Consider the following 21,730-nt stretch of genomic DNA (forward strand, 5'->3'; position numbering starts at 1 on the left):
CTGCAGCCTCAACCCCCCGCACTCAAGCCATCCTCCCACCTCAGCCTCCTGAGTAGCTGGGACCACAGGCACATGACACTATGCCTGGCTAATTTTAACATTTCTGTAGAGACAGGGTTTTCACTATTTTGCCCAGTCTTGAACTTCTGTGCTCAAGTGATTCTCCCACCTTAGCTTCTCAGTGTAGGAATTGCCAGCGGGAGCCACTGGGCCCAGCCTCTGCCAGTTTTTCTGCTCGGGACATGTCATCTGGCATATTGCGTATGTAATTGATTTGTCCCCCTGATACGTGAGCAGGAACTTGACATCCTCTGTTGCTCACAGGGCTTGCTGCACCAAGCAGGCATTTAATCAATGCTTGTCGAATGGATAAGTGGTTCCCAGCTTTTCCCACATCTATCGCTCCTGAAATGGTGTCTCCTTAGCGTGTCTTCCTGGATTGCCCCCTCCCCGAAGGCAAAGCCCACCCATACTCCAGTGTGGTTGACAGAAGGCGCTGCATGTTGGAATATTCAGTGTCTGGCCACAGGTAGTGCCTGGCCCTTGAGATGGTGTTAGTGCCACTAAGGAACTTCAGTTAACTTACAGAGCCCCATGCGTCTAGCGGTTACCCTACTGGTCAGTTTTTTTTTTTTTTTTTTTTTTTGAGACGAAGTCTTGCTCTTGTCACCCAGGCTGGAGTGCAATGGCACGATCTAGGCTCACTGCAACCACTGCCTCTTTGGTTCAAGCATTTCTCCTGCCTCAGCCTCCAGAGTAGCTGGGATTACAGGCCTGCAGCACCACACCCAGCTAATTTTTGTATTTTTAGTAGAGACGGGGTTTCACTATGTTGGCCAGGCTGCTCTCGAACTCCCGACCTCAGGCAGTCCACCTGCCTTGGCCTCCCAAAGTGCTGGGATTACAGGCGTGAGCCACCGGCCCGGCCCTGGTCGCAGTCTTTATTCCATGACCCGGCCTCATTTACAGGGCCGCATTCGTTCATATCTGACATGGTCTCAATCGTGGCTCTACCTCCCTGCGTACCCTGCGTTTCTCTTACTGGCTTCTGACCCTTGGCAGTAGGGCCTTACCCTCGGGGAAGACAACAGGCCTGTCTTGGTAAACATCCGCAGTAGAGAGAACGGCAGGCGTTCTGGAGAGAACGTGGGACCCCCGGCGGAGGGAAGGGACGGCTGAAATCCCTCTAGGGTAGAGGGGACCGGGATGGGAGAAGCTAAGGCGAGGACCAACCACCCCGGCAGAGGACTCGGCTCGCAGCCCCGCGCTCGGGCCCCACCCACGCAAAGCCCCACCCACGCGTCAAGCCCCGCCCGCCCCAGGCTCCGCCCCGTCCCCACGCAGCGCAGGCGCAGATGCGCACTGTCGCCCGGCGTCCTCCGCAGATTCGCGCTGAGAAGCCTGGGGAGACCCACCCCAGAGGCTCCAAAAAGCCCGCGCAGCTCCGCCTGGGTCCAGGAACTCGTGCTCGGGGCCACCTGGCTGGGCTGCGATCGCGTTTCGTTCGGGGCCGCGGCGGCCGTGGCGAATCGGCGGCGGTGAATAGGTGGCACGGGGGTCTGAGCGCGAGGCAGTCACCCGGGATCCGGGTCCAGGTCGGGGCGGGGGTCGGGGGTCGGGGGTCGGGGGCCGGGGGTCGGGGGTCGGGTTGGGCTCCGGATCTGGTTGGGTCAGGTCCATGTCGGGTAGGGGTCCGGCCGGGGTCGGGGTACAGGTCGGCGTCGGGGGCCCACGTGCGGGTCCCCTGGCCCCCAAACCGTGTTCCCCAAACGCGGTTTCTGAGGGGCGGAGGAATGGCGACGGGAGCCACCGGTCACCTCTCAGGGAGCCGGGGTGCCAGCAGCTCCCGTGGGCCGGGTTTCCAGTCTTGGGAGCGAGGACGCGTGGGGCCGCCCTGTGCCCATGCAACACTCACCGGCATCCCTGGCCTCCACCTCCCTCTCGCGCCAGTAGCGCCCCCGTTGTGACAATTGAGAATGTCCCCTGGGCACAGTGGCCCGAGTTGAGAAGCCCTGCAGTGGCGGGTAGCGTGGGGGTCCCAGTGGAGGAGCGAACTCCGGGTGGAAACCGTCAGGCACTGCAGGGAAGGAGGCGGGACGGGAAGCCGCTGGGGACAGGGCTGGGTGGGACCCGGGACGGGGGGCATGGGGTCCCAGCGCGCTCACCGAGGGGCTTCCTGAGCGTGTGTGGATTAATTCCCTGCCCCAAGCTGAGCCCCGTGTCCACGCCACAGGTCGCCTTCCCGTGACGCCCAGGTCTGTCCTGCAGGATGGAGCCAGCACCCTCAAGGGTCCGACTCGCCGTCCGGGAAGCCATTCACGCCCTCTCGTCTTCGGAGGATGGCGACCACATCTTCTGCACCCTGGGGTCCCTGAAGCGGTATCTGGGTGAGACGGAGCCTCCAGCTCTCCCTGGGGAGAAGGAGGAGTTTGCCTTCGCCCACTTCTCGCCCGTCCTCAGATGTCTTGCCAGCAGGCTGAGCCCGGCCTGGCTGGAGCTGCTACCCGATGGCCGCCTGGAGGAGCTGTGGGCCAGCTTCTTCTTGGAGGGCCCCGCGGACCAAGCATTCCTGGTGCTGATGGAGGCCATCGAGGGGGCTGCAGGGTGAGTGGGCTGGGCCCCTCCTGGGGTTGCTGGTGGCCTCAGAATTGATGAGAGTAGCTGGAAGGACTGCACCAGGAGGCTCTCTGAGGGGCCAGAGAGAGACCCTGCTCCTGGCTGAAACCCAAAACAGGAAGCGGTCTGTTCTAGCTCCTTTGCAATGGGAGGTACCTGCTGTCACTCACAAAGTCCCTCCCTGGTTCCCTGTCCGGCTGTGTCAGAGAGGGATGGGGTGGGAGTGTTCCCGTCCAGGTGGCAGAGGCAGCCAGTCAGCTTGGGATGTTCCAGGTTTTTCAGGGAAGCACAGAAGCATAGCTGTCATGACATGTGTCCCACGTGGACTCACAGCCCCTGCTGGTTCCCAGGCTCAGCATCAGACCACACTGAGGTCCTTGCCCGGATGCTGTACCTTTGAGAAGCTGGGTTTTCAAAGGCTGTTGTGATCAAAGCAAGCGCCGAGTCACTGATGTCAACAGCAGGCGAGGGGTGTCCAGTGAGACTCCAGGCTGGGGCGGCTTCTCAGGGCCTGGAGGCTTTCGCATCCCGCTAGTGACTGCAGTTATTTAGGAATGGATGAACATACTTTCCCGTTTTGCTTGTGGTTTTGGACTTGGCGCCGGTTAAGCAGTTGGGGCTGCTGGTTCCTTGTGGCAGGAAGGGGGCCCCAAGGATGGGGGTTGGGGGCTTTGCCCAACAGGCCCGTGTCTTCAGCCCCAGCTTCCGGCTGATGAAGATGGTGCAGCTGCTGGCTAGGTTCCTGCGAGAGGGCCGGCTGGCGGTGCTGATGGAGACGCAGTGTCGGCAGGAGACACAGCCCCGCTTCCCCCTGCTCCGGGAGACGCTGCTGTGCAAGGTGGTGGCCCTGCCCGATCACCTGGGCAACCGCCTGCAGCGGGAGAACTTGGCTGAGTTCTTACCCCAGAACTACTTCCGCCTGCTCGGCGAGGAGGTCATCCGGGTACTACAGGCCGTCGTAGACTCTCTCCAAGGTGAGGCCCTGCCTTGGACCCCCTTGTGACCCGTCTTCTTGGGCCATTGTCCCCTGCCACGCTCCCTGGTGCCTCATGGCCTCCGGAAACTCTGAAGTCTCTGGGTGGTGCCATCAGGCAGGTGGGGATGACCCTGTCCCAGGCAGTAGTGACTGAAGGGCCGATCTGCTATGGTCTGAAGGCCGCTGCCCTCCTCTACGTGAACTTCTCCTCCTGTCCCTGCAGCCACTGCTGGTTTCGGGGCCCAGCTGTGCTGCAGCATGAGGTTGGGGGGACTCAAGGGTCTCAGGGCTGGTGGCAGACGCTGGCGGTGCTTGGAGAGTGGGCTCTATGGTAACAACCTTGCCTACCACTGGGCTTCAGGGCCCCTTGGGTGCCCGTGCTCACTCTGTTTTCCCTGGGGCAGGGCATCAGAAGGTGGCCGCCGTGAGTGTGCATTCCAGTGGTGAGGAGGAGGCTGGGCCGGGGCCTGCATGGCGCCGGAGCGTCTGCCTCTCCCACAGGGTGACCCCTTGCATCTCTCGCTTTTCCTGAGCTCCAGGCAACCGCTCAGACACAGGTCAAGCACGTGGGTCTGGCCTTCCCGTCCTGCCCCATGTGCTGCCCTGCCTCATTCGGAAACTCCCTTCTTCATTGGGGTCGGCACCTGGGGTCCTGGAGCAGGCCGGTGCCCCCTCAGAGCCCAGGAGGAAGCCGGGCCCCTCAAGTCCCTGCGTGGTGCCCACCTGGCCCAGTCCCCACTGCCTCACCTGGGGGTTCCTGCAGCGCCCTCCCAAGCCCCTCCTGTCTTTTCCGAACGTAGCCCTGGGTCGCAGCTGCTACTCTGCATGGGCGGAGGGGTTGAGGAGGCTTTGGAAACATCTCGGACATGTGTGGGACGTGTCTCTTTCATGCACTTGGGGTTGGCCAGGGCCGTCCCTGTCACCATGCGGCTCTGTGCCTGCTGCTCCCCCACATCCCAGCTCTTCTCTGGAGCTGGTGTGGCCCGGCCCCTCCGGGTTCCCCATGTTCCCTGGCGTGGACTCCTTCCCTGTGCGTGGCTGTGCTGGTGGCGCTGCTCCTGTGTCTCATGCCTGGCTCAGGGCCCAGGCCTACCATGTGTGGCTGACCCAACTTGGCTGGGTCCTGCCCATGCCTCCTCTCCCTCCTTGGCAATGTCATACCTGTCCTGACCTTCTAGGATCATCGTGACAATTAAGTGGGCTAAGATTTTTTTTTTTTGCGATGGAGTCTCACTCTGTTGCCCAGGTTGGAGTGCAGTGGCGTGATCTTGGCTGACTGCAACCTCTGCCTCCCGGGTTCAAGCGATTCTCCTGCCTCAGCCTCCCCAGCAGCTGAGACTACAGGCACGTGCCTCCACGCCTGGCTAATTTTTGTATTTTTAGTAGAGGCGAAGTTTCACTGTGTTGTCCAGGCTGGCCCCGAACTCCTGACCTTGTGATTTACCCGCCTCGATCTCCCAAAGTGCTGTGATTACAGGCATGAGCCACCGCACCCGGCCGCGTGAAGGTTCTGAAGGGTTGCAATTGGCTGGTGAAGTTCCACATGCTCCTGTTGAGATTTGCTGGGATAGGCTGATTGGCAGCAGCCGGTGTTTTGAGTGAATTTTGCCTTCAGTTGGAGGCTGTCTGACCGAGGACAGCTCTCTCCACACTTAGGTGTTCTTTTGTGCCCTTGTCCCTTGCCGCCTCAGCTGGTCTCTCTTTGTCTCAGGTGGCCTGGATTCCTCTGTGTCCTTTGTGTCCCAGGTCCTCGGGAAAGCTTGTATCCACGGGAGGCAGCGTGAGTAGAGCAGCGCCGTCCTGCCCACCTGCCCTGACCCTTGCACCCTGTCAGCCATCTCCAGAAGGCCCAGAATCCTTCCCTCCTAACCCTGGCCCTCTGTAGGGCCCCCTTGCCCGGCCTGTTCTGGGACCCTGGGGTCTGGGGCTCGGCTGTGCTGACTGGGGAGCTGCAGGGCTGTCCATGTCGGACCCGCAGAGCCCCCGGACGCCCAGGCGGGTGCAGCTCCCCAAGCTCAGGGCCTCCATCTGTCCCTGCAGAGGAGATCCTGGGCGTGCTGGTGCCCCGGCTGGCAGCGCTCACCCAGGGCAGCTGCCTGCACCAGCGCGTCTGCTGGCGCCTGGTGGAGCAAGTGCCGGACCGGGCCATGGAGGCGGTGCTGACTGGGCTGGTGGAGGCTGCGCAGGGGTAAGCAGCCAGCTCTCCTCCCGTGGACCTTGCTTCCTGGGTGGGGGTCTGGACCCCTGGGGCTGCCATTCCTTTACGTGGCTTCTCCTGGGCGCCATGCTGTGGCTGGCACCTCTACGTCCGATCTGTGGGGTATGGATGGTGCCTCTCAGCTTCCGCATGTGCTGATGGTGACCTCTGCATCAGAGGGTCCCTTTTCCTTATGAAAATAACATCGATGCTGTGAATACCCGCACCCTGCAGGCGCTTGCACCTTTGGCCACACACCGCGTCCTGTGCCTGTGGTCACTCCTCCATGGTGGCCTCCTCGCACACCAGTGTGCCAGCGCCGGGCTCTGACATGGTGGGGCGGGCAGTGACTTGCCTCCCCACGTCTTTGTGCACCTGTGCGGGAGAATCAAGGGTGCGTTCCTGGAGGCAGGACTGCTGGCCATGGTGTAACCCTCACAAACCCTGCCAGCTCGCCTATCTTCTGACGCCTCCCCTCCCCCCTGCTGACCTTTTAACCCTTGCAAACCCTGCCAGCTTGCCTACATCCTGAAGCCTCTTCTCCCTGCTGAAGGTGTGACGAAGCGTCTGTCTCTCCCAAAGCATTTCCTCCTTGTTTTTTTTTCCTTTTCTTTTTTTTGAGACGGAGTCACGCTGTCGCCCAGGCTGGAGTGCAGTGGCATGATCTTGGCTCACTGCAGCCTCCACCTCCTGCGTTCAAGCAATTCTCTTGCCTTATTGTCCAGAGTAGCTGAGATTATAGGCACCCACCATCAAGCCCAGCTAAGTATCATATTTTTAGTAGAAAGAGGGTTTCGCCATGTTGGCCAGGCTGGTCTTGAACTCTCGGCCTCAAGCGATCTACCTGCTTTGGCTTCCTGCAGTGTTGGGATTATAGCCATGAGCCACCGCACCCGGGGGGATCTGGCATTCTTGGTTCTGGGTGAGGGTGTGCATGTTTAAAGGATTTGTAGTTTTCTCTGTGAGTTATGTGAGCACATTCTGCTTTACAGTTTGTTTTGCGGGGAGGGCATTGTGTGTAGAGACAGGGTCTTGCTCTGTCTCCCAGGCTGGAGTGCGGTGGTGTGACCCTAGCTTACTGCGGCCTCCACTGCCTGCACTCAAGCCACCTCCCCACGTCACCTCGGGAATACCAGGCTCCTACATAGGCGTGTCCTGTCATGCCTGGCTCAGTTTTAAACATTTTTTGTAGCAACAGATCTCACGTTGTTGCCCAGGCTGATCTCAAACTCCTGGCCTTAAGTGATCCTCCTTCCTTGGCCTCCGAAATCTTTTTTTAGCTGTTGTCTCTGTGTGGAATTTTAGGTGATGAGTGAGGGAGAAATCCAGCCATATGTTTCCACGCTGGCTGGAGAGATGGGGCTCTTTCTGGAGCCCGTGACCTTTCACTTACTGGGACGGCTCTCTCGGTCTAGGCCAGGGTCTGCAGGCCACTTGGACAGAGTTCAGCCCACTGCATGTTTTTGTAAATAAAGGTTTTTTGGCACCAGTTGCGTCATTGGTTTACGTGTTTGGCTGCTTTCAGCTAGGGTGGCAGCGTGGAGTGGCTGCGAGGTGACTCTGTGGTCCATAAACCAGAACACTTAGGCTCCAGCCCTTTGCGGAAAAGGTTTCTGCCCTGCCCTGTATGAGGCACTGACCGTGGACCCGGTCAGAGCAGGGAAAGGAGACCGCGGGTGTGGATCTGCCTTCGCCGTGGCGGGGGGCGCAGGTGCTCTCTGGGTTGTTGCATTTATGCCCCGGAGAAGGGAGGATGGAGGCCCAGCCAAGGCTGTGAGAGGACGGGAGCAGAGGCGAGGCTGGGAAGTGGCAGGCCGGGGTCTGTGGGTGTCGGAGTCCATGCTCTCCCTCCTCCCTGCCTCCAAGGCCAGCTTGCGGCTCTGGCTTTCTGACTCTACTTTGCAGGCCTGAGGTCCTGTCGAGACTGCTGGGGAACCTGGTGGTGAAGAACAAGAAGGCCCAGTTTGTGATGACCCGGAAGCTTCTGTTCTTACAGTCCCGGCTCACGGTGAGGATGCTGGGGAGGCTGCAGGCTGTGCCATCGCAGCAAGAATCGCTGCAAAACATGGGGTAGAAGCAGCTGTTGGCTGGGAGACATTGCACATGATTCGGGGGTGGCACCAGGCGTCAGCAGGTAGTGGGTGTCCCCCTCCGCCCCTGTGATGGGCCCTGCTGTGACGGGCGCTGAGTGAGGGCTTCTCCTGTCCTTTAATCCTCTAAACCCCTGAGAAGCCATGCTCCCCAGCTGCGGCCAGTGCCAGGGGTTTGAGGGGTGGGGTGGGATGGGTGGGGGATAGGTCAGGACACAGAGGAGGCCATGTGCTTCTGGGACTTGTGACTCCTGTCCCCATGGCCTGGAGCCACCCGGGGTGGGTGAGCCAGGGCCCCTGCCTCGTGGCTTTGTTTTCAGCAAGTGTCTGGGCGCACCCTGTGCCGAGCCCTTTCTTGGGTGCTGGGTATCTGGCATGGACAGGAGAGTGACTGTCCTCCTTCGTGGCACCAGCTGCCCATGGCCCAGGAGGCAGACACAGTGCTGAGACGGGGGGCAGGGACCTTGCTGATGAGGCGCTTGTGTGGGGTGTGGCAGGGCCTGGCCCAGAGGTGTGGGCAGGTGGCCTCCGAGCGCTAGGTAGGAGTGGCTGGGGTGGACTGAGTTGGCCGGGGGCCTGTGCTGTGGTGAGCAGGAGGGCGGGGAGGAGGTGTGAGGCCAGGGCAGCCCGTGTGCAGACAGCCTGAGGCCCCTTTGTGTGGGGGAGGGGCAGCTGCAGGGTTTGCCTGGAGGCGATTCAGCCTGGCTCCTGTGTGAAGTCAGAGGTGGAGGGTTCCCGGGGGAAGTGGACTCACTCCCACCTGGCCACAGGGTAGTGGAGTACCCACAGCCTGAGGTGGGAGGGTGGAAGTCACTAGCTCAGGCCTCACGCAGCCCAGCTGTGACTCGTCACTCGGGGTGGGGATGGGGATGGGTCTCCCCCAGCAGACCCCTGAGGAAAGGGTCATGTAGGCCGTCCTGTGCAAGTCTCTAAAGTTTCTGAGGCTGAGTCTTGCTGTGCTGCCCAGACTGGAGTGCAGTGGTTTGATTGTGGCTCCCTGCAGTGTTGACCTCCCAGCTCCAGTGATCCTCCTGCCTCAGCCTTCCCAGTAGCTGGGACTACAGGCGCACACCACCACGTGCAGCTAATTTTTTTTTTTTTTTTTGGGACGGAGTTTCGCTCTTGTTACCCAGGCTGGAGTGCAATGGTGCGATCTCGGCTCACTGCAACCTCCGCCTCCCGGGTTCAGGCAATTCTCCTGCCTCAGCCTCCTGAGTAGCTGGGATTACAGGCACACGCCACCATGCCCAGCTGAATTTTTGTATTTTTAGTAGAGATGGGGTTTCACCGTGTTGACCAGGATGGTCTCGATCTCTTGACCTCGTGATCCATCCGCTTCGGCCTCCCAAAGTGCTGGGATTATAGGCTTGAGCCACCGCGCCCGGCCGTGCAGCTAATTTTTAAAATGTTCCGTAGAGGTGGGGTCTTCCTCTGTTGGCCAGGCGGGTCTGGAACTCCCAAGCACCAGTGATCCTCCTGCCTTGGCCTCCCACGTGCTGGGCTGACAGGTGTGAGCCACCGTGCCCTGCTTGATTCTCGGTCACAGCTTGCTTCACTGTCTTCTCCTTTGCTCACACGAGAACTTAAGATGGCGAGACCTCGCCTCACCACAGCAGCAGCTGCATCCCACATTTTTATATGAAAGCGTTTTATCATGTTCAGTTCAGTTTGAGGCGGGTGGATCGGCGAGCCCAGGGGGCAGCTTGTGCAGGAGGGGAGGGCAGCTTGTGCATTCCAGGAGGCAGCAGGCCCTGTGCTCCTGGTCCGTCTGCTGCCCCTAGCCCGTTCCCAGTCCCGGTGGGGGCCATGACCTTGGGAGCCCCAGGCCGGCCAGGCGGCGGCCCCAGCCCAGTGGATGGGACACCTACTTTTGTTGCAGACGCCCATGCTGCAGAGCCTGCTGGGCTACCTGGCCACGGACAGCCAGCGGCGCCCTCTCCTGCTGCAGGTAGGAGCCTCTGGCTCTCTGTCCTGCGAGGCCCTGGGAGAAGGCTGCGTGGGGATCACCCTGGGGGTGGGGCAGGGTGAGGCTGGCTGGGCTGGGGCTACAGATCCCTGAGGGTGGCCGTGGGCCTGGTGGGGATGGCCTGGCCCCGAGCCCCACGCAGTCCCGGGCCATACCGCCTGCCAGGTGCTGAAGGAGCTGCTGGAGACATGGGGGAGCAGCAGTGCCGTCCGCCACACACCCCTGCCGCAGCAGCGCCACGTCAGCAAGGCCATCCTCATCTGCCTGGTGCACCTCAGCGAGCCGGAGCTGCGGGACAGCCGGGATGGTGAGCCGGTGGTTCGGGCTCCCCTACCGGCCCCGGGCACCCACAGGGGCTCAGGGGCCTGTACGGTGCTTGCAGAACTGCTGGCCAGCATGATGGCAGGTGTGAAGTGCCGCCTGGACAGCAGCCTGCCCCCTGTGCGCCACCTGGGCATGATCGTTGCCGAGGTCATCAGCGCCCGGATCCACCCCGAGGGGCCTCCGCTGAAATTCCAGGTGAGCCGGCCGCCCCCTGCACATCCCCGTGTGGCTGGTCTGGGTCTCCCGGGCGGCTGCCCTCCCACCCCAGGTTCACCTTCCCTTCCCGGGGACCAGACTTGCGGAGCGTCCGTGTTGGCTTCTCACAGGGCTGAGGCTGGAAGCTGTGGCAGGCCCAGGTCTGGGCTCCTGGGGCCACATAGGGTCAGGGTGAGCACATGTCCCCTGAGAGGATTGCCAGGACACATTCACAGACTCTCTCCAGATGGGGGTGCGGCGGGGGCTGGGGTTAAGGGAGCTGCCCCTGCGGTTTGTCCGTCCCGGGCTACAGGGCAGCCACGTTGCTCCAAATCTGTGGCTGTGGGTGTCGGCCCCTCTGCTGCCCGCTGCCTGGCGTGGGTGCCACCTGCCTTCAGGCTGTGGAAGTGACCGCCTGTCCTCTTATCTGCTGAGACCCTGGGATCCTCTCAGGGGCACTGGCCTGGGTGGGAGTGTCCCAGCTCCTTCAGGAGGGGCTGTAGCCCCCCATCTTTGAGCACACCCAGTGTTACCCTTTGCCTGAGGTGGCCTCTTGGAAAGTTGCTTTTCAAAAGACACCTGGCTGTCCCTGGCCCGAATCCTGCTGAGTGATTCGGCTGCAAGGGAGGCCGCAGTGGAGAGTGGCTCCAGCAGCTCCGTCTCGGAGGGCGCCGCTGAGCCTGCCCGAGCCCCTGCCCCTCTGCTGCAGTACGAAGAAGATGAACTGAGCCTTGAGCTGCTGGCCCTGGCTTCCCACCAGCCTGCGGGTGATGGCGCCTCAGAGGCAGGGTGAGAGTCTCAGCGCCCCGGGACCCACTGCGTGCACGTCTTGTCGCTCTGGATTCTGCTGTTGGGGTGGGAGGGGTGAGAGCCTTTCTTTCGGTCCTGCGAGTCCTGAGGCCAGAGGCTGGAGGGGACCCTGAAGGATTTGTTCCTTGTTTCCTGAAAGCACATCCCTCGCTGCAGCCACAGCAGAGGCCCCTGCAGAGACCCCCGCAGAGATCGCGGATGGCGGCGTCCCCCAGGCACGGCTGGCGGGCTCTGACTCGGAGCTGGACAGGTAAGGGCTCTCCCGGCCCGGTGGGCAGCGTGCAGGAGGCTGGGAGGTGAGCCCCTCGTCCTCTGAGCTGTGGCCCGTGGGGCTCCCTGCCTGCTCCGCCCTTGTCCTCCGTTGTCATGTGGGCACCCACAGCTCCCAGCTCTGCAGGCACAGGGGCTGTGGCCAGCGTCATGTCTCTGAGAGGAGGGAAGGGTTGGCTCTGCCGCTCAGCGCTTCCTCTCACGGGCTGTGGGCTGTTGCCATCTGCTTTGCCTTCTCACAGCGATGATGAGTTTGTCCCCTATGACATGTCAGGGGACACAGAGCTGAAGAGCAGCAAGGCTCCTGCCTACGTCCGCGACTGCGTGGAAGGTAGGCACGGGTCCCGGGTGCCGACTGTGCCGCTGGCTCTTGCCGGCTCAGGGTCAGCGTCGAGGCTGACCGAGACCTGTCTGGGTTCCGTGCAGCCCTCACCACGTCTGAGGACATAGAGCGCTGGGAGGCGGCCCTGCGGGCCACTGAGGGCCTGGTCTACAGGAACTCCACGGCCACTCGGGAGGTGAGCTGAGGCAGGAGTGGGTGGGAAGCCCAAGGTGGTAGCTCCCCCAACGTTGTCTGTGTTCTGGCTACTGAGGGTAACGTGGCTCCCGCGTGTGACTCAGGGCTGCTGCCTGTCCCGGAAGGCCTGGGGCTTCTGCAGGGGTGGTTGGCTGAGCCAGCAGGTTTCCCAGACTTCACTCCTGTGTGCAGGTGAGTGTGGAGCTGGCTAAGGTGCTTCTGCATCTGGAGGAGAAGACCTGCGTGGTGGGATTTGAGCGGCTGCGCCAGAGAGCCCTGGTGGCTGTCACGGTCACAGACCCAGCCCGGGTGAGTCTCCGCACTGGTGGCCCTGGCCAGTGCAGGTGCAGCAGGAAGCAGGGGGAGCTGCGGTGTCTGAGGCTCTGTCCCATGCCAGAGCTGGCTGTGCAGTGCCTGGAGGTCTCGCCAGCAGCCCCTGGGTCCCAGACCACAGCAGCCTCTCTCCTGCCCCCTTAGGTGGCTGACTATCTGACCTCGCAGTTCTATGCCCTGAACTACAGCCTCCGGCAGCGCATGGACATCCTGGACGTAAGTCCCTCCCGGCCCCTCGGTCCCCCTGGTCTGGCCCAAGGTGCCCTAAGCTGGGGTGAGGGGGACTGCCAAAATCCGGGTCTCCTTGTCGCTGGACCCGAGAGGCACGTGCAGGCCTGTGTGCTGCGTTCACGAGTGACTATGTAGGACCCCGCAGTGGGGGAGTCAGGGCTTCCGTGGCCCAGTGTTTTGTTTCTTCAAAGTCACGGCTCTACTGACAGAATCAACACACTGTAAAATTCACCACTTTAGGTAACGTGTGCTGTGCAGGTAAGGGAACATTATTTAGCAATGAGAAAAAAAATTTGAATCACAGCACTGGGAGGCTGAGGCGGGAGGATCACTTGAGCCTAGGAGTTCGAGACCAGCCCGGGCACCACATGAGACCCGATCTCTATTAGCTGAGTGTGGTGGCGTGAGGCTGTGGTCCCAGTTACTCAGGAGGCTGGGGTGGGAGGATCCCTTAAAGCCAGGAGGTTGAGGTTGCAGGGAGCTGTGATAAGAGACTGTCTCAAAGTAATGAGACTGCCGCGTGCTGCCGCACGGTGAACCCTGAGAATGTTTAGTTAAAGCAGCCCCAGGGCCCTCCCGTCATTCCGTTTCCCTCAAGTGCGCCGTCCAGAGGAGCTGGTCACGGAAAGCAGATGCGGCCGCCACAGCTTGGGGAGGGGATGCGGAGTGAGTGTTTCATGGGGACAGAGCCTCCGTCTCGGGAGGGAAGGAGTTCTGGCGGGATGGCAGTGATGGCTGCCCAGCGTGATGTAGTTCCTGATGCCGTGGAGCTGTGTGCTTAGAAATGGTTAAAATGGGTGGGGCGTGGGGTTTATGCTTGTCATCCCAGTGCCGTGGGAGACCAAGGTGGGAGGATCGCTCAAGCCCAGGAGTTTGAGGCCAACCTGGTCAACGCAGCAGGACCCTATTCTCTCTACCAGAAGAAAATGAGCCGGCTGCGGCGGTGCCTGTGGCCCGTGTACTCTCGAAGCTGAGGTGGGAGGGTGCGTAAGCTGGGAGGTCCAGGCTGCAGTGAGCCGTGATCCCACCACTGCCCTCCAGCCTGGGCAACAGAGCAAGACCCTGTCTCTTTAAATAAAAAAATAAAAAAAAAAAAGGCAGGGGAGGGGTTAACGTGGTAAAACTTGTATATATTTTACCGCAATTTAGCAAAAAAGACTAAGAAGGTGAGGTGGAAGCGGCTGTAACCGATTGTAAAGTGCACGCCAGGAACACCCTGAGTGTCGTGCAGCCGCCCTCCACCCCCAACAGTGTCCCCGTCAGCAGCCACTCCCCACCCCCAGCCTGGGAGCCTCCTGTGTGAGCACTGGCCTGTTGAGGTGTCCTGCGCCCCGAGGTCGTGGGTGCCTCCTCCGCAAACATGCTCTGAGGGCCACCCGCCTGTGGCGTGTGCCACTGCAGCATTGGTTTTGCTGTGAGGCCAGTTCCTGGGGGAAGGGTGTGTGGCTCTGGCGTGGTGGGACTGCGCGTGGCTTTGGGGTGAGGCCACTCTCGGCCCTGGGCATGTTCTCATCTCTGGGAGCACGAAGCCAGCCTTCTGCAGCTTCCCACCCACCAAGGCGTGGTCACTATGAGATTTGGAGAAGTGACTTTTCTCCTTGTTCCCAGAACACACCTTTCCCCCAGACCATGAGGGTCACCGGGCCTGTTTCTGACCTGGGGCTTCGGCGATGACTTGACTGTTGGGATATGTTCTTGTAGCAATGGCAGCTGCCCCGGGCCTGTCTCTCTCCAGGTGCTGACTCTGGCTGCACAGGAGCTGTCGGGGCCTGGGTGCCTCAGGAGGGCTCCCCAGCCTGGCTGCCTGAGTCCCAGTACCCAGTGCCTGCAGACGGCAGCTGCCTCTCAGCCAGGCAGTGCTGTGGCGTCCGACTGGCGGGTGGTGGTGGAGGAGCGGATCAGAAGCAAAACCCGGCGGCTCTCCAAGGTTCGTGGGCACCTGGTCAGCTCCTCACAGGCATGGGGACTGCAGGCAGGCAGGAAAGGCGGTCAGACACCTTCAGGCGTGGTCTCCAGCGAGGGTGGCCGCATTTGCTGGGGATGGTGCCTGGGCCAGGATTCCTGGAAGGCTGGGTCTGTGGTATGCACCGAGGAACGGGACCCTTGCTGCAGGAGACCCCGATGGGGCTCAGGGGCGCTCTAGAAACAGGCACCCTGCTGGGTGCTCTGTCCTCACAGTCTGTGTAGGCTAGGGGTGGTCCTGCCCCACCCTAGGGTGTTTGGGGTGTCCGGAGATTGGTTGTTGCTGGGGTAGGTGGAGGCCAGGGAGGCATCCTGCCGTGCCCAGGGCGGCCCCCGCATGATGCTCCTCCAGCCTTAATGTCCTGCCTGCACGGTTGGGAACGCCTGGTCCAGGGTCCAGGCACTGGCTGTGGAGCCTGAGTCCTGTCACCAACCCCACGGGGCCTGGGAGCTAGGCGGGGGGCAGAGGAGCAGCCGGGCAGGCGAGGCGAGGCTGGAGTCCGAGAAGCTCTGTGGGATCCTCCAGGGAGGGCTGGGGGTGGGGCCGGCTGCTGGGCCCGCACGTCCGTGAACACTGTGTGTGTGTCTACCAGGGTGGTCCGAGGCAGGGCCCGGCAGGCAGCCCCAACAGGTTCAGCTCCGTGGCCGGCCACTTCTTCTTCCCCCTCCTTCAGCGCTTTGACAGGTGAGTGGGTTTTCCGTGGGCCTGTGGACGTTGGGGACAGAGACCCTGGACATACCCCAGTGGCCGAGAGGCTTCCAGCTGGGGTCTGAGTGGGCTTGGGTGTGAGTAGGGTGGCAGCTGTGCTGTGGTTTTTGAAGCCTGTGTTAAGTGTCAGGGAACGTTCTGCACGGTTCCTCTGCGGTTCAGCTTTGCTGTGAGGCGCCAGGTGTCTGCTTTGATGCTGGGCTTTGGCATGGCCAGCAGTGCTGCCTGCGCGTGCACAGCGCCATGCCCACTGGTCCCTGCCCGCCGCCTCCTGCCTCAGCCACCGCTGTGCTGGCCCTATGTTCAGGCTGTGAGGCTCTTGGGTCAGCAGAGAAGTGCTGGGCATGGGTCATGGTGCAGCAGGGTGGGGGTTTTGGTGTTGGGAACTCCTGGCCGCGGTGGGCGTGTGCCAGGCAGCCCCAGGCTGGGCCTGGGCCAGCTGGCTGAGAACCAGGCCTTTCGTCTTGAGGGGACATCCCTCTCGCAGATGTCTCAGTGCAGGCAGGGCGGTGAGTGCAGGAGAGGCTGTGTGGGGCCCCCTCAGTCTCTGCAGTGGCCCAGGAAGTTGGGGAGCCAGGCCTGAGACGCCTGCTGCACCTTGGGCTCCATCCTGTGCTGTAGGCCTCTGGTGACCTTCGACCTCTTGGGTGATGACCAGCTGGTTCTCGGAAGGCTGACGCACACCTTAGGGGCCCTCATGTGCCTGGCTGTTAACACGACGGTGAGCAGGGAGAGGTTGCTGGGCACTGGCCTGTGCTGCCCGTGAGGCAAGAGTGCTCCTCGGCCTCACCTGCACCTGGGGATGGGTGTCTGAGGGAGGGCTGCCTGTATGGGCCCCTGGGCAGTGGGAGCATCCCCTTGGCTGTTAGCCACTGTGGGTGCTGGGGTGTGGGGACCCTGGCCGACTGTCCCTCTGCTGTTGTCCAGGTGGCTGTGGCCATGGGCAAGGCCCTGCTGGAATTCGTGTGGGCCCTTCGCTTCCACATCGATGCGTGAGTGGCTTGTGGGGCTGGGTCAGGGCAGGGTTGCGCGTAGACACAGGGATCTCATAGTGGGAGCCCCAGGAAGTCTCAAGGTGGCCGACAGGCAGCCTGGCCTGCTACTTCCCGAATGGGAAATATGCCAGGCAGGGCCGCAGCATGGGTGGCCCACCGCACTCGGGGGGAGTGGAAGGTCTCCCTGGCCTGGGGGTGGTCCCTGCGGCTCCCTTGCCAGGCTCAGCCCCTCTCATTCCCGCCGGCAGCTACGTGCGCCAGGGCCTGCTGTCCGCCGTCTCCTCTGTCCTGCTCAGCGTGCCTGCGGTGCGCCTGCTGGAGGACCTGCCGGATGAGCTGCTGGAAGCCCGGTCCTGGCTGGCGGGTGAGTGTTGGCGCCGGTGTTTTGTGTGGCGCGGCTCCTGCAGGCCGGGCCTGGGCCAGCCGGCTGAGAACCGGGCCTTTCGTCTTGAGGGGACATCCCTCTCGCAGATGTCCAGAGGCGCATGGCGGCCCCAGTGTGGGGAATCCAGAGCCTGGTTCCTGTCGAGGCCGCTTTGGGAATCCTGCAGGGGAGACAAGGGAAGATGCCTCCCTCCGCAAATGGGTTTTCTTCCAAGAAGCCCCACGTCCAGGGGCCACCAGCACAGCCCAGCGAGTTGAGCCCCTCGCCCAGGCCCACCCGGGGAGCGTATTGCCACTTGGCTCCCTTACATATGTGTTCTTTTTAATGTATACTTAGTTTTTTTGAGACAGGGTCTTGCTCTATCATTCAGGCTGGAGTGTAGTGGCATGATCTCGGCTCACTGCAGCCTCGATCTCCTAGATTGAAGTGATCCCACCTCAGCCTCCTGTGTAACTGGGACCACAGGTGTACGCCACCACAGCCTGATAACTTTAACAAACATTTTTTATAGAGATGGGGTCTTGCTATATTGCCCGGGCTCAAGCAGTCTGCCCGCCCAGGCCTCTCAAAGTGCTGGGGTTACAGGCATGAGCTCCTTTGCTCAGCCCTTGTAAAAGTCAGTTGTGAACGTTGTGACCTTTGGCCTATAGGTACTTAAGCAGGGCCTAAGGACAGGCCACCGGGACCCCTTGGACCCACAGAGGCAGAGTGTGCAGGCTGGAGGTGCAGCCACCCCAACTGCTGGCCGCTTTCCTCCTTTGGTCCTGACCCAGGACCCCGCTGGCCCCCTGATCCCCCTCCCACCTCCCTGGCTCCTCTGGCCATGCAGTCGCCGGCACAGTTTGTTGGTTCCCTGCCTTTGTGGTCCAGTGGTTGGTATGTGGGGCCCTCAGGGTGGCTTCGTGGATGCCACCTCTTCCACGTTTGTCAGGAGGTTCCCGGGCAATGCAGGTCCTTCCCGGGGACTTGCGCTTAGGCTTCCATGCTGGGGGACACTGGGGGTGCTTGTGGTGAAGTCACCTTTCCCATGGGGCTCGGCTGTGTGCCTGTTCTGCCCCTGCCATCCCTCCTCTCCCCACCCGGGCACAGTGCCAGCCTGTCAGGTGTGAACGGGTGTTTCCTGTGGGGAGTGGAGCCCATGAGTCTCCAGGGATGGCCAAGCAGAGCACAGGACTGATGGACAGGGGAAGGATGGCCCAGCTCTGCCCTGTCCCCTCCCAGGACCTATGCTCACGGAGCAGCTGGAGGGTCCTTGGCCCAAAGTGCAGAGGTGCTGTGCTGGGCTTGCTGCTTTCAAGGGGGGTAATGCTCCCAGACGCCGGTCCCTTAGAGCCACTGCCCAGCTCCTCAGTGTGCTCTGGCCCACTTGCCCTGCCCGGAGGAAGAGAGGTCCCCCTTGGCCAGTGGAGTCACTAAGGGGGCTGGGTAGGCGGGCACACTCCCTGCAGTCCCAGGGCTGCCTCCTTCCCCGGAGACTCGGTGCCTGCGACATAGTCGTCTGGGGGCCTTGGGGGCCTGAAGCACCAGGAGGAGCAGGGGGCGTGGCTCTTAGCTGGTCCCTTTCCACTCAGGGCAGGCGGGATCTGGGCAGGGCGCCCTCCTCTCATAGGCACTTCCCCGAGGATTACAGGTGCCCTCCTCACCCTGAGATTCTAGCCCAGCTTGGGGAGGAGCTGTGGCTAGCAGAAACCCTGAGGCTCCCTGGGGCCCCAGGCTGCAGGAGATCTTGGTGAGGGCCCAGCACTGCGGGCAGCCAAGGGCTCTGGCTTTGACCCTGGGGAGCAGCGTGCTATCCCAGATGCCCAAGAGGCCTCCCCATTGGTGGGTGGCACCTCCCGACACCCACCACCCAGATTCCTGGGGTTTTCCACTTCTGACCACAGCCCGTGTCTGCCATCCAGCACAGAGCAGGCCCTGCCTGTGCTCCCAGGCTGTGCCTCACCCCAGTCCCTGGCCCCGGCCCCCTCCCATGGCAGCCACCTGTCCCGCACACAGCTCAGGGCAGCCCTCCACATACAGCGTGGCCCACACAGAGCCTGTGGCATGCAGGACGTGGGCCTTGGGGTGGGTCTGGGCTCACTGCAGACCCAAGCCCCCTTTCTTCAGTGGAGTCAGGCCTGGCGGGGCTGGTTCGGCAGACTGAAGACGGAAGGAGGGAGAACGCGCCCCTGACGCTGCCTTAGCCTTGCTTGTCACTCTCGTCTGGCAGATGTGGCCGAGAAGGATCCGGACGAGGACTGTAGGACGCTGGCACTGAGGGCCCTGCTGCTTCTGCAGAGACTCAAGAACAGGCTTCTCCCGTCCGCGTCTCCCTAGGCCCACCCCCGCCAGCAGCAAGGAAGCCGGCAGCAGCCCGGAGCAGCGGAGCCAGGCTTTGTAGCAAGGCCAGGTCTGCGGCAGCATCCGGTACGGAGAGTGCAGATCAGGAAGGCCTGGCCTGCCGCTATTTATAGTGCAGCAAGTCTGCTAAAAATACACTGGGCCTGGGCACTGCCCACCAGGGCACGGCAGCCTGGACATGGGGCTGGGGCCGGGACTGTAGGCGCTGCTGGCGGGGTTGACTCCTCCAGTGAGGGCAGAACCAGGCTGGCAGGAGGGGAAGATGGCATAGCTGCTGTTCAGAGCCCCTGAGGCGCTCCTTTGAGAGCCACCAAGCAAGACAGAGCAGCTCCCGTACCAGGTCCCTGGGCTTAGCGCTGTATCCCCAGGAGAACAGGAGGGAGCTCCGAGACCAGAGATAGTTGTTCTGCTCACAGCCCAAGCAAGGCCTGTGGTCCTGGATGGGCTCGTGGGGTGGGGTGGGACAGGGCACGGGCTCTCAGAAAATAAACTACTTTATTAGAATTAAATGAGTGTTGGTGGCTGGTGGGCAGAGCCTAGCAGGGGCTGTGGCCACGAGGATCTGAGTGTCCCAGCTGTTGCTTGGGAGCTGTGGGCCCTGCAGGAGTGTGGGGAGGATATGCTGGGAACAGGGGGACAGGTGCCTCAGCCCTCCAGTTGCAGCCTCCATTCCTGAGGTTCTAGAAGTTTCTCAGGCTTTACAATGTATAGTTGGGAGGCTACGATGGAAGAGTGAACCCGACTTCCTTTAAAGGAACGGATCCAAAAATCTACCGGAGCTGCTGGGCACCCAGAGGCAGGTGGGGCGGAGCAAGATGCAGATGGGTCGGCCCTCCTGGCCCACGGCATCCTCCCTCAGCTCTCCTGTGTATTCCCACACAGACATGGTTTTTCCCAGCAAAAAAGCTGGCTGTGCTGCAGCTGACCACTGGAAAATTCTGGAAGATGCCTTCCTGCAGCAGCACGCTGGCCCTGGGGCCCAGGCCCGTCAGGGGTCGTCGGCTGCCTCTTCCACCACCTCCTCGTCTGGCTCCCTGGGGTCCTCCATGCTGTTGTGTCGGACCCGCTCGGGCACGGTGCGAGTCAGCGGGATACCCAGCCCCTGGTGCACGGCCTCTACAGCCCTCGGGCTCACGTAGTAGGACATGTTGGCCGCGGGAAGCCGCCGCCGCATCTCTTCCAGGAACCTGTAGGCCTGGGGGCAGAGGAGCAGCTGTTACTTTCCTGAACAACCACAGCTCTCTGCCCCCAGGCCAGCATGCACTGCTGCCCCTGGAGGCAGTTGGGGGCGCCTCCCCGCTGGATGGCATGGGGTGCACTGAGGCTTCCCAGCGACGATCAGGGGATGCGGTGCCCGTGGACGGTACATGTGCCGCATGTGGACTGTTAACAGGAAGCTGCAGTCAACATTTCATCTGGAAATGCAGAGCCAGGGCCCTGGGAAGTCCCTTAGCAGCTGTGCACAGGAGCCTGCCCACCCTGCATGCGTGGCAGAGCCTCCCGGGGAGCCACAGGCTCTGCGTTTTACACTCAGCCTTCGGAGTGGACATGAGTGTCAGACTGGAGGGCAGGCAGCAATATCTAGTGGTTTTTCTTTCTTTTTTTTCTGAGACAGTCTCACTCTGTTGCCCAGGCTGGAGTGCAATGGTGTGATTTCGGCTGACCGCAACCTCCGCCTCCCAAGTTCAAGAGATTCTCCCGCCTCAGCCTCCTGAGTAACTGGGACTACTAATTCCTGTAGTCCCAGTTACTCAGGAGGCTGAGGCGGGAGAATCATGCCTGGTTAATTTTTGTATTTTTAGTAGGGATGGGGTTTCACCATGTTGGCCAGGCTGGTCTCAAACTCCTGACCTCAGGTGATCTGCCCACCTGGGCCTCCCAAAGTGCTAGGATTACAGGTGTGAGCCACTGTACTTGGCAAAAGATCTTAGTATTTCTTAAAGATCATAAAACTCTTAGAGCAGTTTTATTTTGGACAGGGACAGAAGTAGGATATAAAAAACAAATCTATGAATGTATAAAGATCATGAAAGGTTAAGCTATGAAGATATTAATAAGTTTGCTGGCTGGCTCCCATTACCTGGCAGTGGACCTGTATTTTAGGAAGGCCTCTGCTGGCGTGGACTGGTGGAGTGCAAGCCTTCTACACAGTGTCAAGTGAGAGGGTGAGGGCAAACATCTACATGTGAAAACTGCTTCCTTAGATGCTGACAAACCACCTGCCATGTGCCAGGCATAGTGCTGGGGACACAGGACATAAGGCCCAGAACAAGCTCAGGTAATGCTGTAGCGAGGAGCCCAGGCCAGGCCGAGGTCCTGCAGGGCAGAATTCAGAGAAGGGCTGGCACAGGGTGGGAGGGAGAAGGAGGAGTTAACCAGGGATGAAGAGGGACCCTGTGTTCAGAAAGGGCCTGTGTCCACCTGATATAACCAGAGCCCAGCTCTGCTCTGTGCACAGCTGCCTTCAGAGAGGGCAGTGAAGCGGTTTCCAGAAGGCAGGCAGAGGGCGCGGAGGATGGGTGACAGGCAGAGGATGGGCAAGGGGCTGGGAGTGGGGTGGGCAGGAGAGTGGAGAAAGAAAGGTTGCCGGGGTGTCTTGGTGCCTGAAGATGTTCAGCACCCAGCATCAGGAGTATGTATGGCTTGGCTCATGGCGGTGGGAAAGCGGAGCGGATGTGGGAGCCCAAGCCTGGGGCGAGGTGGGTACACATGACCCGGGAGGCGCTGCTAAAACAACAGTGAGGGAGTACGCACCCCTGGGCTTTCTTGGTTTAGCTGGCCTTCCCCGTTTCTTTCTCTTTTGTATTTCGAGTT

At 61.3% G+C, this 21,730-nt stretch overlaps 2 protein-coding genes and 1 long non-coding RNA gene across 8 annotated transcripts in view; 1 reads left to right on the forward strand and 2 right to left on the reverse strand.

Annotated features, from left to right (window-relative positions):
* LOC116542887 overlaps positions 1-4,907 on the reverse strand; it is a 16,844-nt gene extending 11,937 nt beyond the window's left edge. Inside the window, exons 1-2 of the long non-coding RNA XR_004265400.1 lie at positions 4,827-4,907; positions 3,932-3,936 (exon numbers count right to left, since the gene is read on the reverse strand). This is a non-coding gene — a long non-coding RNA (uncharacterized LOC116542887). The remainder of the gene's footprint in view (positions 1-3,931; positions 3,937-4,826) is intronic.
* TELO2 (telomere maintenance 2) lies at positions 1,348-19,425 on the forward strand. 5 transcript variants are annotated; one of them, XM_032268063.1, is made up of 22 exons: positions 1,641-1,680; positions 1,715-2,024; positions 2,234-2,604; positions 3,313-3,590; positions 5,304-5,372; positions 5,633-5,780; positions 7,695-7,797; positions 9,759-9,827; positions 10,011-10,152; positions 10,228-10,364; positions 11,074-11,153; positions 11,314-11,424; positions 11,687-11,775; positions 11,871-11,962; positions 12,154-12,270; positions 12,439-12,510; positions 14,261-14,452; positions 15,081-15,172; positions 15,818-15,917; positions 16,124-16,188; positions 16,440-16,555; positions 18,786-19,425. In XM_032268063.1, exons 3-22 carry the CDS (start codon positions 2,270-2,272, stop codon positions 18,890-18,892), a joined length of 2,514 nt encoding a protein of 837 aa, XP_032123954.1. In that variant the 5' UTR covers positions 1,641-1,680; positions 1,715-2,024; positions 2,234-2,269; the 3' UTR covers positions 18,893-19,425. The 5 variants fall into 5 exon arrangements, with proteins under 5 accessions (XP_032123955.1, XP_032123952.1, XP_032123954.1 ...); XM_032268062.1 differs by having other exon boundaries at positions 2,269-2,604; XM_032268064.1 differs by lacking the exons at positions 1,641-1,680; positions 1,715-2,024 and adding an exon at positions 1,348-1,595 and having other exon boundaries at positions 2,269-2,604.
* Positions 19,395-21,730, reverse strand: part of IFT140 (intraflagellar transport 140) — a 101,019-nt gene continuing 98,683 nt past the window's right edge. For both annotated transcript variants that reach the window (XM_032268059.1, XM_032268060.1), the window contains exon 30: positions 19,395-20,111. In XM_032268059.1, coding sequence (XP_032123950.1) covers positions 19,905-20,111 — 207 coding nt within the window. In that variant the 3' untranslated portion in view covers positions 19,395-19,904. The remainder of the gene's footprint in view (positions 20,112-21,730) is intronic.

The sequence above is a fragment of the Sapajus apella genome, unplaced genomic scaffold (genome assembly GCF_009761245.1).
Source record: "Sapajus apella isolate SASKATOON/1434 unplaced genomic scaffold, GSC_monkey_1.0 scaffold175, whole genome shotgun sequence".
NCBI classification, from domain to species: Eukaryota; Metazoa; Chordata; class Mammalia; order Primates; family Cebidae; genus Sapajus; species Sapajus apella.